At 52.1% G+C, this 14,272-nt stretch overlaps 1 protein-coding gene across 2 annotated transcripts in view; it reads left to right on the top strand.

The window, feature by feature from the left end:
- Positions 1-14,272, top strand: part of MINDY4 (MINDY lysine 48 deubiquitinase 4) — a 141,089-nt gene that overhangs the window by 111,681 nt on the left and 15,136 nt on the right. For both annotated transcript variants that reach the window (XM_017876438.1, XM_017876437.1), the window contains exons 14-15: positions 5,898-5,961; positions 9,146-9,307. In XM_017876438.1, coding sequence (XP_017731927.1) covers positions 5,898-5,961; positions 9,146-9,307 — 226 coding nt within the window. The remainder of the gene's footprint in view (positions 1-5,897; positions 5,962-9,145; positions 9,308-14,272) is intronic.

Raw genomic sequence — 14,272 nt, 5'->3', positions numbered from 1 at the left:
GTGAAAAGCAGTTGGTGGGTATCCTTAGGAAGGGGAGGAGAGATGGGGCATTTCTGTCCCTGGGGTGAGTGAGATTATAGAGGAGGTGACATTTAGCAGGGCTCTGAGGGATAAGTGGGAAGGGTTTTGGCAGGCAGCAAGAACAAAGTAGGCAAAGGCCACTGGTGGGGGTTTGCAGGGATCAGTTGCAGAGGGTCTGGCTGCGGGGGAAGGAGCTGGACGTGGTGGGTGGCAGAAGGCAGCTTGGGAAGGCCTTTGGCCAGCTGCTGATGAGGCTGGGCCCCTGCTTTCCCTTCTTCCTCCTTGCAGGTCCCTCTTTCTCCGTCCTGCAGAGCCTTCCACCAACTCTCCCCCTGCCTCCTGGGCTCCCATCCTAGCCCTCTCCTCTTACTGCTTCGAGAATGGAAACAACTTTCACCCTCTAGCCTGTGGGATGCTCTGCAGTTTGCAAGACCTGGTATGGTCTAGTCCCTTATTGCAACAGCCCTTTGAGGTAATTATTGTTATCCCTGTCAGGGGATGACACACCGGAGACTCAGAAATGGAAAGTGATTTACCAAAGGTCACGCAAATGGGGCCTGACACCCATTTGCTCTGACTCATCACCTACTCCCTCTTGGCCGTCCTGGGAAAACAGTTGATATCCGCTCTATTCAAATCCTCTTCAGATATTCACAGCTCCATTTCAACTGCTTGAAAGTCTCGGTTTATTCTGGGTTCTTGGCTGTGATATGAGTGGTTGAGATGGCAGGAATCGTGACCTCTTGGTCATTGTTTTTGTTTTGTTTTGTTTTTTGTTATTATGGTTGTTATAGTAGGAAAAGGGAAGTGACATTTACTGAATGCCAATTGCCTTATATAGTTCATCTCATTCAGTTCTCACAGTAGTCTTTAATAGAAGGAGGGGTCGTCGTACCTGTACTGCAAATGGGGAGACTGAGGCTCAGAGAGGGAAATAACTGGTAAGTGTCAGTAATTGGATTTGACCAGGGCCCTCTGACTTTAGAGCCCAAGTTCTCTTGGTTGTACCACGGCTGCCCTTACACTATTGGTGGTGTCCTTAAAAGTCAACATAAACCCCACGAAAGGGCTGTTATCTCTGGAGGTCACTGCTGGTGGGTGGGGAAAGTGTGGTCAAGGGTCAGTTTCTGGGAAGAGCAAGCAGGACCTGGCCTGGTGGGGTGGGACAGGGTTCCTCCAGGGCCTGGTGCCCTAGTGGTCAGGTGGAGCGGGGATGGCTGGTTGGGTCTCCCCAGGGTAAGTACTGCTTACTTCAGGCTTGATGTTTTCAATAGAGTCATGGACCAGGCACAGTTGTGCACATCCTAGGAGGCGCCTAGAGATTTCTTGCTCCAGTTCTCTGGTTTTCTAAGTGAAGACACAAACTGAGAGAGAGGTCAGGACATGCCTGAGGTCACTCACCAGTCAGGGGCCAAGTGGACACTGGTGTTAGGTGAATGGCTGTGCCTGTAGGCTGGGACCTGGTCTCTAGGCCACTTGGACTTATTTTCCTTCTTATTCAGAAACTTTTATACCACATGCCCAGATTCACACAGCGAGGCTTTTAGATGAAGGGGCGAGCTGTGCCTGAGCCAGCAATGGTGGGGGCTAGGGGCAGGGCTTTGGGACTCCAGGGCTTGCTTCGAGCTGGCTGGCCTGACTGATCATCCCATATTTCCAGCCACAGCAGACACTGTGATGTTGGTACTAGGGACAGAGTCCTAGTCCTGCCTACTCTGTGTGACCACAAAACTGCAAGTCCTTTTTACTGACTGGACCTCAGTTTCCCCATCAGTAAAACAAAGATGGTGGTCTTATTCTCCTGGCTTTACAAGGCTTTTGAGAGAAAGATGCATTTGAAGGTGCCTGAGACTGTGCAGATTCAAGGCCCATGCACTGTGCAGCCTGCTCAGTGGCAGAGCCTCTTCGCCTTCTGGGATGTATGGACAGAGGGCAAGTGGAGAAGGGAAGCAGAGGGCCCTGAGTCTGGGCTGACGTCTGTCACTAACTCAGGGCCAGTTCTCTACTCTTTCTGGGCATTCATCTTACCTTCTGCAAAATTCCAAGCCTTGCAAACTCTTGCAGCCCTGATATCCCCTTTGTTCTGTTTCTTAATACAACGTAGGATCTCAGGAACCTTCAGATGGTGGACAGAGTTGGGAGGTTTGGTCCTTGCTGGCATCCTGGGCAAAGTTCTCTGTTCCTCCTCCTCTATCTTTGGGTGACACAGGCATCCCCGGAGGCTGGATCATCACCCCAGACCCTTGGTTCAGGGTTCTGACCCTTCGCTCCCAGAATGCTGCGGAGGTTGGTGTTAGGGCAGCCAGAGCCAAGCCTATTCTGTGAGTTTCCACCCCCTGGTCCAGCCCACTCCTCCTTTGTACTTGTTGGACTGAAATCCCAGCAAGCTCTGCTCCCTGGAGGGGCCCCCGGTGTAAGACAGCTTCCATTTTGTCTGGTCCTGGGCCCTCCTGGCTCCTGTCATCCGGCTTGGTGCCTGGTTCCTCAGGCTGTGCAGAATACTCTGAGGGCCCAGGGCTATCCAGCCCTCACGAGTACATGAAGGAGACAGCTACCCATTAGACTGGATGGTTAAGTCAGTCCTGGGTAAGAGACAGTCACAGCTGTGGCTCAGGTGGCCCCTGCTCCTAGGATGCTGCATGTCCTTGGAGATCCAGGGGCTGACAGAGGAGAAGGATGGGACAAGCCTCCACACTGCCTTCAGCCCATATGATTCATGTAGTGGGCTTCTGCCTGTAATATTTCATTTGAAGAAAGGGCTCTGAATCTAAAAAGATGTTGGAGGCCACTTGTGTTGGTTTCTAGGGCTGCCATAATGACAGACATTCGTGTGTCACAGCTCTGGAGGCAAGAAGTCCAAGATCAAGGTGCCAGAGGGTTGGTACCTTGTCAGACCTCTCTCCCGGGCTTGCAGGTGGCCACTTTCTCACTGGGTCCACACAGCTCCTTCCCCGTGTGCTTCTTACAGGGCTCTGTTCAACAGAGTTTTCATCTCCCAGAGGGATTTACCTTGGGGTGGCTAAAAGGAACCATGTCCTAATGGCAGGCTTCCTAGCATGACAGCAAGCTGGGAAGGAGGATGGAGACTTGGGAGGGTTTTCTGCCTCACGTGTGGCAGACCTCTGCTTAGGGGATACGGAATTGTTCTGGTGCCTAGCAGTGCTCAGCCCATTTCTTTCAATTTGGGGAATGTCTTCAGCAAAGGAGGTGTTCACCTTGCACCTTTGGAAGGACCCCATTCTGAGGGTGGAACCACAATGGTACCATGGTACCTTCATCTTTCGCTTGTGAGTGTGCATCTTTGGTGTCCCTGTGTGTCCAGATTTCCTCTTCTTCCAAGTCAGATTGGATTAGGGCCCACCCTAATGGCCTCATTTTAACTTAGTCACCCCTTAAAAGGCTGTGTTTCCAAACACACATTCTGAGGTGCTGGAGGTTAGGACGTCAACATATAAATTGTAAGGGGACACAGTTCATCCCATTACACCTCTCATCTTCTCCAGGCCCCTCATGCTGCAGGAGGGGAGACCAAGGCCACACAGCAGGCTGGGACTAGCCATGTGGATTACCTTCTCTCTGGCCAGTGCTGAGGCTGTTGTTCCTCTGCTCAAGGACTCCTCACACTCAGCTCTCCAGAGAATTCCCCTAGAGGGAGGTCTGGGCATCTAGATTTGCCAAAGTTGTAAATCTCTTAAACCATAAGCTACTCCTTGGCGTCTCTCTCTCTCGAATGCCCTGATGTGAAATGCAGATGTTCCTCCCTTTTAAGATTCCAGTGCACTGCTGAATTTCCCATCGTGTTTGCACCTAAGGATGCAATTACCATTTCCTCCCATTGTCCTTTCTGCCTGTCCCCCTGCTCCCAGCTGACGCAGGCTCTCGAGCCCACTGGGTGAACACGAGGCTATGAGCTTATGAAGACAGGACTGCTTTTGAAAGCTCCGGGTGGCATGGGGCCAGTGATGCTTATCGGCACCCCCCTCAGGACCCTTTTGAGGTTATTTTCTTCTCTTCAGAAGATGCTTGTATATGCTGCGGAGAGCATTTCCATCAATTCTTCTGCCTGAGCTAGTGCCAGCTGAGTGCTATGCTCTGCTGTGAGTCACTCCCAGCTGGCTCCTTCCCAGGCTTGCTGGGCTATCTGTGGTGGGTGAGCCTCAACCACCCTTCCCTGAAGACCCCCAAGCCTTAGTGGTTCTCTGCAAGCTCCTGCAAGGGTAACCCCAGCTCATCTTCTCGTGGATCATAAACCTTCCGTGTTTGGCCATGGTTATTAAAAACCACAAGCAAGCGTTTTCCCCAAGTATTGTGGAGCTTGAGTTTCTAAACTTGTTTTGGAAGCAGACGGAGACCCAGGCGTGTATTTTAGGCTTGTAGGCTTATGGCAGATCTTAGATTTAAAGCATAAATTGAGACCAAGTTTCTCTTCTCTTCCACTGAAAGGAAAAATAAATGTTCTGATTGCTAAGCCCTTCCTACCCCTGGGTCGCCTCTCTAAATCCTGTATCTAGGCTCTCTCTTTGGGTGTGTTTGAAGGAAGGGGACCAGGCCCTGGACACAGTGCTGGGTGGCTGTGTGTGCCCCCCAGGGTCGTCTGTGCCTCCCAGAGTCAAGGGTACCTCTCAGGGTCGTGTGTGCCCACCAGGGTCGTGTGTACCCCCCAGGGCCATGTGTGCCCCCCAGGGTTGTGTGTACCCCCCTGGGTCATGTGTACCCCCAAGGGCTGCGTGTGACCCCCAGGTTCAAGTGTGACTCCCAGAGCTGTGTGTGCCCCCCAGGGTCATGTGCAGAGGTGAGGGGGACAGACCTGAGACCCAGGCTCCCTGGCCTCACCTTGCCCCCCAGAGCCAGCTTCTCTGCACTTCTTCCCACATCTATAAAATAGAGCCAGGAATTCCCTCTTCACTTGGGGCTGGGGGTTGCAGTTGCCACCTGCTGAGCACAGTGAGTAGATAGCAGCTCTTTCCCTGTGTGCTCCTTACAGGGCTCCGTTCAACAGATTTTCATCTCCCAGAGGGATTCACCTTGGGGTAGCTAAAAGGAACCATGTCCTAATGGCAGGCTTCCTAGCATGACAGCAAGCCGGGAAGGAGGATGGAGACTTGGGAGGGTTTTCTGCCTCACCTGTGGCAGACCTCTGCTTACAGGGATACTAAATTGTTCTGGTGCCTAGTGGTGCTCAATCCATTTCTTTCAATTTGGGGAATGTCTTCAGCAAAGGAGGTGTTCACCTTGCACCTTTTGAAGGACCCCATTCTGAGGGTGGAACCATAGTGGTACCATGGGTTGGAGGCACAGGCCTCAGAGCCAGGCACCCTTGAGCACGACATCCCTTCTGTGAGGCTTGGTTTTCTCGAAGGGTTTTAGGGAATAACGTGTGTACAGTGCCTGGTGCAGGAGCAGATGGTAGTGACTGTTACTGTATAATTCAAGGAAACATTAGAGTGCATTCCTCCCATTTTACAGGCGGCAGACTGAGGCTCAGAGGTGGAAGAGGGTTCCTCAGTCTTCACCATTGGTAGTGACAGTTGGGATGTGAATTCAGGACACTGGATTCCAAACCCAGAGTCCTCTCTTCTGTGTCACGCTTCAGTTGCTATTCTCTGGTGTAGGCAGAGCTCTGGTGAGACTGGAGTGGAGGCCATTGTCCAGAGAACGCAGTGAGCTCTACTTTAGGAGTCCTGGGCTCTAGCTCCATCCCTTCTGGGTGGGAGCCTCCTCCATGGAGGGCATAGAACAGAGCACTCAGGTTCCCACCAAATCTGGAATTCTGGGTCTTAGCCTGAAACCCAAGGGGAGCGCCTGGTCACCTAGCGAGGTTTGCAACCTGGGTCAGGCAGAGCTGTGCTAACAATGCTTCTTCTTGTGTTTTCCAGCATCCGCCAGGACTTTGATGTCCCCACCAGCCACCTGATTGGAGCACATGGCTACTGTACACAGGTCAGGGGTGCTGTGGGGCCCAGGTGGTCCTTCCCCCTCCTCTGTCCCTCCGAGAGGGAGGTGTCCTTCTCCCTCCTCTTGCCCAAGAAAAAGGCAAGTCTTTCTTGCCTCTGCCAACACTCTCCAAGCAGCTTTCACATGCCACCTCTGCTGGGTTTCACTGTCATGTCACGGAGACCTAGAAAGAGAGTTCAGTTTCGTGTCTGTTTCTGGACACCTTTCTGTGCACTGATCTATGTGCCCAGAGCTGCAGAGGATGCAAAAGAGGCTGAACTCAGACCAAAGTGCTACACGGCCCAGAGCCCAGGACGCAGGGAGTAATGTCTCAGGCATGGGTCAGGGGACCCTGGGTCCAGTTGGGGAGATGATGGCTCTGGCCCCTTCTATGTTTGCACAAGGTGTTGTCTTTATAGCCACCCTTCCCTCTGCATCATTACAAAGGGGCCCTCAGTGGACCTCACGGGGACAGAGAAGACCCTGAAAACAGTTGCTTATCATCGATCCTCTCAGTCACCCAGGTGACACCAGGGAAGGGACCTTTTCAAGATGTTACCTAGTGAACATCAAAACTGGGAGCTCAGCTCTACACCTGGCTTCTATCCATGCCTTTCTCCCCATGATGAGGCCTCCCAGAGTGGCCACATAGGCCACAGTGAAATCTGGCTCTCAGCGCATGGGGGCTACAATGCATAGCATGGATGGGCTGGACAGAGCTGCACATCTTCTGGGTCCAACTGAGGACTCAGTTGTCCTGGGGGTCCTGGCTCACTTGCGTCCAGGTCTGGAAACCTACCTGGGCACCATACAAGGCAAGCTTGGGGCCTGTGGTTTGTCCAGGGCACCCACAGAGGGATTGGGGGGTTGGCTGCTGCCCACCACCGTAGAGGAAGGCCTCATGGGGAGTGGCTACTCTTCTGGCTGCCTGGGGTGGCCCCACTCTCACTCCAGGGACCTGCCTGCCCCATGGGAGCTTCCCCTTTTCTGGGGCAGAGAAGGATGCTGCCCAGGTGTGAGCAGTCAGGCAGGGTGCAGAGGAGCCCAGATGAGAGTCTGGGGCTGGGTCCCAAACCCTATTCTCTGTTTCACTCACAATATGAGCTGGGGCAGTCTTTTTCCCCTCCTGCGCGTCAGCTTCCTCATTTGTACAAGAGGCATTTGGACTAGACCAGGGTTTCTTACACTTTGAATGAATCCGCTAGGGTTCTTCTTGAAGAGCAGGCTCACATTCAGTGGGTCTGGGCTGAGGCCTGAGATTCTCAGTTTCTATCAGGCTCCCCAGGGAGGGGGATTCTGCTGGTTCACAGACCACACTGAGTAGGAAGGGACTGCTGAGCTTTGCCGTTGTGTGACTTTTGAGTCTAGGAGCAGGGAGAGGCCCGATGCCCCTTCTCCACCATCTCAAGAAGGCTTCTTGCTATGAGGAAGGTTTTAGACACAGATCAGGGAGCAGGGGTTTTATTCCTCCTGAAAAACCAGATGGGAAAACTTGAACTTGCTTGAAAAAGGCTGTGCCTTTCTCAGCAGCTGCTGCCCTTGAGGTGCCGTATTTTACAGCTGATATTTCCTCCAAATTCTTGTGTCTCATTTCCTCTACAAGGACACAATAAGTCCCCTTTAGTATCTCCCTCCAGTGGAGGTCCCTCTGCGGCCATCAGAGGAGGCCTCTTTTACTATCACTGGGGCAGGGGTGTTGGTGTTAACTGAGGGATTTATTAACCCCCGATGTCATTTTCACAATTCAGGGGAAAACGCCTCTATAACCTCTGCCCTCCAGAGTTTACACTGGTCAAGGGCCGTTCTGGCCATTCCTACGTGCTCCACCATGGGAGTGATGCCTCCTTCTTGCCTCACAGACAGCGCCAGCTGTGGCAGAAGGTGGATGAGACAGAGAGACCTGCCTGCCCTAGTGCTGGGGCTGGGCTCGCTCAAATTCCTCCTCAGCAGGCCCTTAGAGGCCACCCTTCATCTTGAATCTGTGCCCAGGCAGATAGTACCGTGAGGGTAACAGGGTTGAGGGAAGAGGGAAGTCACATGGGACAGAGAGAGCCAGATGTAGGTGGAAGCTCAGCTCTGGCACTAATGGGCTATGTGGCTTGGGTAACCTGCCTGTGAGCCCCATTTTCTCCACTCCTAACAGGAGGTTGGACCCCTGGTTACCCTGTGTAAGGAAGGGACCTTCCAGCCGTGTTGGTACACCAAAATGTGGGAGGCATGGGTTGCAGATGACTGCTGGAGGAATGTTGCTCCACATGTCACTGTCTCCAAGTTCCAGGGTTGGCATGCTTGTTGGTTTGCCAGGTGTGTGGCCTGAGTCACAGGGCCACCAAATGCCTCATGCCACGCAGTAAGATGACGGCAGAGGCAGAGCTAGAACTCAGACTTGGGCTTCCTACTCCCACCTCTGTGCTTCTGTTCTGCTGCCTACTGAAGTACCTTCCTCGGCTTTCCCTGCCCTATTAAAACCCCACCGTCACTGATGAAGTTCAAACAAGGCCTGGGGTTTAGTTATTGGTACTGCACCGTGGTCAGTTTCCTGGTTGAGATAATGTGCTCTGGTTATGTAAGATGTTATCATTGGGGGAAGCTGGGTGAAGGGTACACAGGAACTCTCTGTACTATTTTTACAACTTCTTTTGAATCTAAAATTATTTCAAAATAAAAAGGTTTCTTTAAAAAATAACATCATTTAAGACTCACCCAAATGTTACTTCTCCTTAAAGCTGCCCTGACTCGGTCATGTGGCCTTGAGTTCATCTGGCTCCAGAGTACTCCGTGCACACATTTTTACAGCCCCAGCCACATCCTGCATTGTGAGTCAGCTTGCAGGCATGCACCTGACTCCCCAGTCTAGACGCAAAGCACATGTCAAGAGCCATATCTCACCCTCTCACCAGTGCCCCCAGTAGCCTACAGCATAGGACAGGGTCCTGTGAATGGTTGGTACTCAATGAGTGCTTGTGGAATAAAGGTGGATGGGTGCCTGGAGTTACCTTGATGAGAAAAGTTGGTGCCTTTCCCACAGGGCTTGTGGGAAAATTGAAGTCACAGCCTCCTCTGCTCTCAGGCTGTCTTCCTCCTTGCTTTCCTTCCTTTTCCAACCTTTTTCTCTTTCCCCCATCTCCTCTCCACCCTTTCAGTAACTGATTCAGACTTGATGAGCCTATTCCCTTTCTCTCATCTGCAGGAACTTGTCAATCTGCTCCTGACTGGGAAAGCTGTGTCCAACGTTTTCAACGACGTGGTTGAGCTGGATTCTGGGGACGGTAACATCACACTTCTCAAAGGCATTGCTGCACGCAGTGATATTGGCTTCTTATCTCTCTTTGAGCATTACAACGTGTGCCAGGTACCCAGATGCTCACGTTCACCACAAGTAGGGGAGCCTGGCTCCCTGGAGCAATGGGAAGGAGGGAAGAGGGGAAGGAAAGCTGGACTCCACTTCTCAGAGCTGGCTGAAATTCGGGTCCAGTTGGAATCACAGAGGGCTTGGGAAGAAGTACAGCTTCTCTGCTGTGGCTACAGGCCTGTAATTCAGACCCAAAGCCAGCTGATACCGTGTTCTGGGGAAGATTGTTTGAAAAGGACTTTGAGGGATTTCCACTGTGATTGTGGGTCACAGTGGCTGCAGCTGGTGTCTGTGTGGTGGGGGAGCCTTCCCAAGGGACAGGAACTTGAGGTCTTAGGCCTTGTGTTAGTTTTCTAGGGCTGCCTAACAAAGTACCACAGACTGGGTGGCTTGAAACAACAGAAACTTACTGTCTCACAGTTCTGGAGGCTGGAAGTCTAAGATCAAGGTGTCAGAAAGGCCATGGTCCCTCCAAAACCCATAAGGAGAATCCTTCCTTGTCTCTTCTAGCTCTTGGTGTTTTCCGGCAATCCTTGGCATTCCTTGACCGTATGGTGATGCTTCTGTAGATGTATCACTCCAGTCTCTGCCTCCATCCATCATCATAGGCCCACCTTCTCCCTGTGTGTCTTTTCTTATACAGACCTCAGTCATATTGGATTAACTGGATTAAAGGCCCACCCTACTCCCATATGACCTCGTCTTAACTAATTATGCCTGCAACAACCCTGTGTCCAAATACAGTAACATTCTGAGGTACTGGGGGGCTAGGATTCAACATATCTTTTTGGACGCACAGTTCAACCCATAGTAGGCCTCACACATCCTGTTTGCTGTCGTGTGGTCCCTCTGCATCCTGTGTCACTGCAGCCAGGGGCTCAGAAAGGGCTGGGCCACCAGGTAAAACTGGACAGGGCATGGGTGACTGTACCTCTGAGGAATGTGGCCAGGGACTGAGGGAGCTGGGCAGAGGAGCACTGGACCCTGCCTTCTTGTTCTAGCTGCCATGGAAACTTTCTGAGCGTTGCTTTCCATGGCTTCAGAGAGTCCATTGTTCTGTGGTTGATTAAATGGGAAGGGTTGTCCTGAGGGGCAGCAGGAGTGCTTTTCACAGTGACCACGCCCTGCAAAGATTCTTGGAGGGTCTGGATGAGGCCTCATTCACCACATATCCTCAGAACCAGAGATTGACTCAGTGGGGCCATGCAGATGGTGCCAGGCGATTCTACTCTGGATTTTCAGGGTGGAAAAAGACTAGGGTTTTAAGCCAGGACTCAGTTTTGCCCACCCTTCCCATATGTTGAGGTGTGCTATGTCTTGCTAATGAACCATGTGGTGCAGCCCCCTCCCCAGATCCCCTCTCTGGGTGATACCCCCACCACGCCAAAAGCAGACTTCTGGGTCCCAAAGACTTGGGGTAAGAAAGAATGAGAGTGTGTACTTCCTGGCTGTGCTGGTGTCAGGAGGGAGCCCAGGAATGTGGCTGGTGAGAAGCAAACAGGGCTCTCGAGCACCAGACCCTGGGTGTGCTCTGAAAGTATTCAGCTCAAAATTCCACGGGCCAAGAGAGGTAACCTTGGCCAGGTTCATGGAATTCCCAGGCTCACCAAGAGCTCTGGTTTCATTCTTGGGTCGAGGGCGTTGGTCAGAGAGTAAACTATTTTCCTGTGGTCTGTGCAGGGTACTTGATGGGAAAACCAGTTGGGGTTATCCTTCCCTTGGAATAAAATGATTGTTGAAGAAATTCAGGCCCTACAGCCATCTCCCCTCCTCGTGGGCTTCTTGGATCCACATAGACCCTCGGCTGTTCTGTGCTCAGTTGAGGACTGGGAGTTTTGTTTCCCTGCAGTAGGTGGATGCTTCCTTCCTCTGCTTTGCAACTGCAAGCTCACTAAGGAAGAAGCCCTGGCCTCCTCTTCTCCTCCATGAGCTCACTGAGGGCTGGGCCTCAACCCTGCCTTCCACTGAAGGCTCAGGGCCCGGCAGCTCAGACAAAGCCCTTCCCTCTTCTTCTTCTTCTTTCTTTTTTTTTTAAGACAAGGTCTCACTCTGTCACCCATGCTGGAGTGATCTCGGCTCATTGCAACCTCTGCCTCCTGGGTTCAAGCAATTCTTCTGCCTCAGCCTCCTGAGTAGCTGGGATTACGGGGGCATGCTAATTTTTTTTTTAAAGTAGAGGTGGCGTTTCACCATATTGGCAAGGCTGGTCTTGAACTCTTGACCTCAAGGGATCCACCCACCTCAGCCTTACAAAGTGCTAGGATTACAGGCGTGAGCCACTGCGCCCAGCCCCTTCCCTCTTCTTTAACACCACCTTCCATCCCTTCTGTCCCCAAGTCCCTTGGGCCCTACACAATTAGCCACATTGGACATAGAAGGAGTCCAAGGTAGTCCAGCACCCAAGCCCAGACCTGGACTCAGAGCCAGGGTCCCTGCTCTGGCCTAGCCTGGCACTCTCCTCAGGCAGCACAGATACAGCCACGGGGAAGACTGGCATTTGGAACAGCCTGGGCCATGACGTCCACAGCGTTCACTCACTAGCAGGTGAAGCCCCTCGCTGGCAGCCTGTCTCCAGGCTTCTCACTGCAGCCTGGGGTTCTGGGGCCCTCACTGAGTATGTGGGAGGAAGAGGTCCTACCTAAAAGTGAGCTGCCCAGATGACCCCTACTCAGGTTGTGCCTGGGGAAACAGATGAAACTCTGTGCCAGAGAAACTCACCCCCTGCCATAAGTAACTGGCCCGGCTTGGTTGTGTCCTATGGGACCTCCATGGGCTATCTGTGACCCCACCAGGCTGGTCTTGCCCATCTGACTTCCAGCTCGCTCCCTCAGTCCCACAGCTGGCCCAGGACAAGGCTCACCGGCGAGGGGTGGACTGCATTCTAGGCTGCATTTGGAGGTCAAGTCCCTTCAGGCTCGTGGTCATGGTGGTGATGGGGGACTGACAGTCCAGGAGGGATGGGGTGGGACAGGGAGTTTAGCCTCAGCACTTCTTTCAAGACCTGTAAGGCATGTTCACTGCCGTCTTCATGAAGGGGCCCACAAAGGAAAACAGCCTGACAGGCAGAGTTGTGAAAGCTCCCTCCTCCTCCTATCCTCCCCAGCTCAGAGGTGGCCACCATCCACCCATTTACTCAACCAGGAGCATGTCCTCTCCATCAGGAGGACATGTGCCTCCCCCTGAAGTTGTTTCTCAAGCCCATCCACTTTCATGGGTCAGAGCCACCGGCATCACTGATTTTGACACCTGTGACAGCCCAGCCAAATTCAGCTCCTGTCCCCATTGCTTTCCCCCTATCCAATCCTGTCCCTTCACTGAAGCCAGTGTGATCTTTAAAAATACACGCACGATCATATCATTCCTTTTCTCTGGACCCTCAGTGGTTTTCCAGTCCTCTGAGACTGTTGTGAGCTGAACTATGTCTCCCCGAAATTCCTGTGTTGAAACCCTGACCCCCAGTACCTCAGAATGTATTAATAACTGTATTTGGCTTTTAAGGAAATGATTAAGGTAAAATGAGGCCAGTAGGGTGGGTCCCAATCCAGTGTGGCTGGTATCCTCCTAAGCAGAGGAGATTAGGACACAGGTCACACAGCAGGAAGGCCTTCTGAAGGCACGGAGAAGGCAACCACCTACAAGCTCGGGGGCAAGGCCTTCAGAAACAACCCTGGTGACAACTCGGACCTCCAGCCTCCAGAACTGTGAGATAATAAATGTCTGCTGTCTGAGCTGCCCAGTCCGTGGTATTTGTTATGGCAGCCCAAGCAGACTAATGCAGAAACTAAAATCCAAAACTTCCCACCACCCCCAACGCCCTGCCAGACCTGCACCTGCCTTCCTCTCCCACCTCAGCCTGCGCTACTCTCTCCTGCAGGCTGGGGCTTCTCTCGGGCTCTCTCCCACCTCCCGGCCTTTGTGCACGCTGCACCCTCCACCTGCCCAGCTTTTCCCTCTCATCGTTTTGACTTAAATGTTACTTACTAAATGGCAGCCTTTCCTGCCCTCATAACCCCATCTAAGTAGGGGGTGCTTCTCATTGTCCCCTCCATACCTTGTCAGTCACCATCAGGGTATCTTTATTCTTTCCTTCATAGGGCCTCTTCTGGATTTTAAGCATCACATTTCATCGCCTTTAAGATGCAAACTTGACCACATTTGAGCACTTCTGAAATTTTGATGCATTATTACAGTTGATGGTGTGTGAGACTTTGACACACCTGCTTTTTCTTTCTTACTTAGTGATACAAAAAATAAATGGTAGGCCGGGCGCGGTGGCTCAAGCCTGTAATCCCAGCACTTTGGGAGGCCGAGACGGGCGGATCACGAGGTCAGGAGATCAAGAACATCCTGGCTAACATAGTGAAACCCCGTCTCTACTAAAAAATACAAAAAACTAGCCGGGCGAGGTGTCGGGCACCTGTAGTCCCAGCTACTCAGGAGGCTGAGGCAGGAGAATGGTGTAAACCCGGGAGGCGGAGCTTGCAGTGACCTGAGATCCAGCCACTGCACTCCAGCCTGGGCAACACAGCGAGACTCCGTCTCAAAAAATAAATAAATAAAAATAAAAAAATAAATAAATAGCGAATCTGAGGGCATCCTGGATTCAATAAAGTGCAGTGGAAATGTATGGGTTTGATTATTTAGTTAATGTGTCATCCCCATCAATCTGGTAAGCTCCATAAGGACAGCACTCTTCTTATTGTCTCTAGCACTGTGTCCCCATTGCTGTCCTTAGAAATGCCACACCATAAATTCTGTCCTTAGAAATGCCACACCATAACTCGAGGCAAGTAAATGCTAATCCTTTTAAGTGAGTGCTTCTTACCTGGCTGTCCATGGATGGCTTTAGGCCATTCACAACCCCCGCCCTAGAAGATTAAGTAATCCCTGATTGTGCTACATGTTCCCCACCAGGACAAAGCCTCAGACTGTGCTGTAGGAAATGTGGCCCTCCCCGCCAGCACC

The sequence above is a fragment of the Rhinopithecus bieti genome, unplaced genomic scaffold (assembly GCF_001698545.2).
Source record: "Rhinopithecus bieti isolate Rb0 unplaced genomic scaffold, ASM169854v2 scaffold_10015, whole genome shotgun sequence".
In the NCBI taxonomy this organism is placed as follows: Eukaryota; Metazoa; Chordata; class Mammalia; order Primates; family Cercopithecidae; genus Rhinopithecus; species Rhinopithecus bieti.
This window is presented reverse-complemented; position numbering and strand designations above follow the sequence as displayed.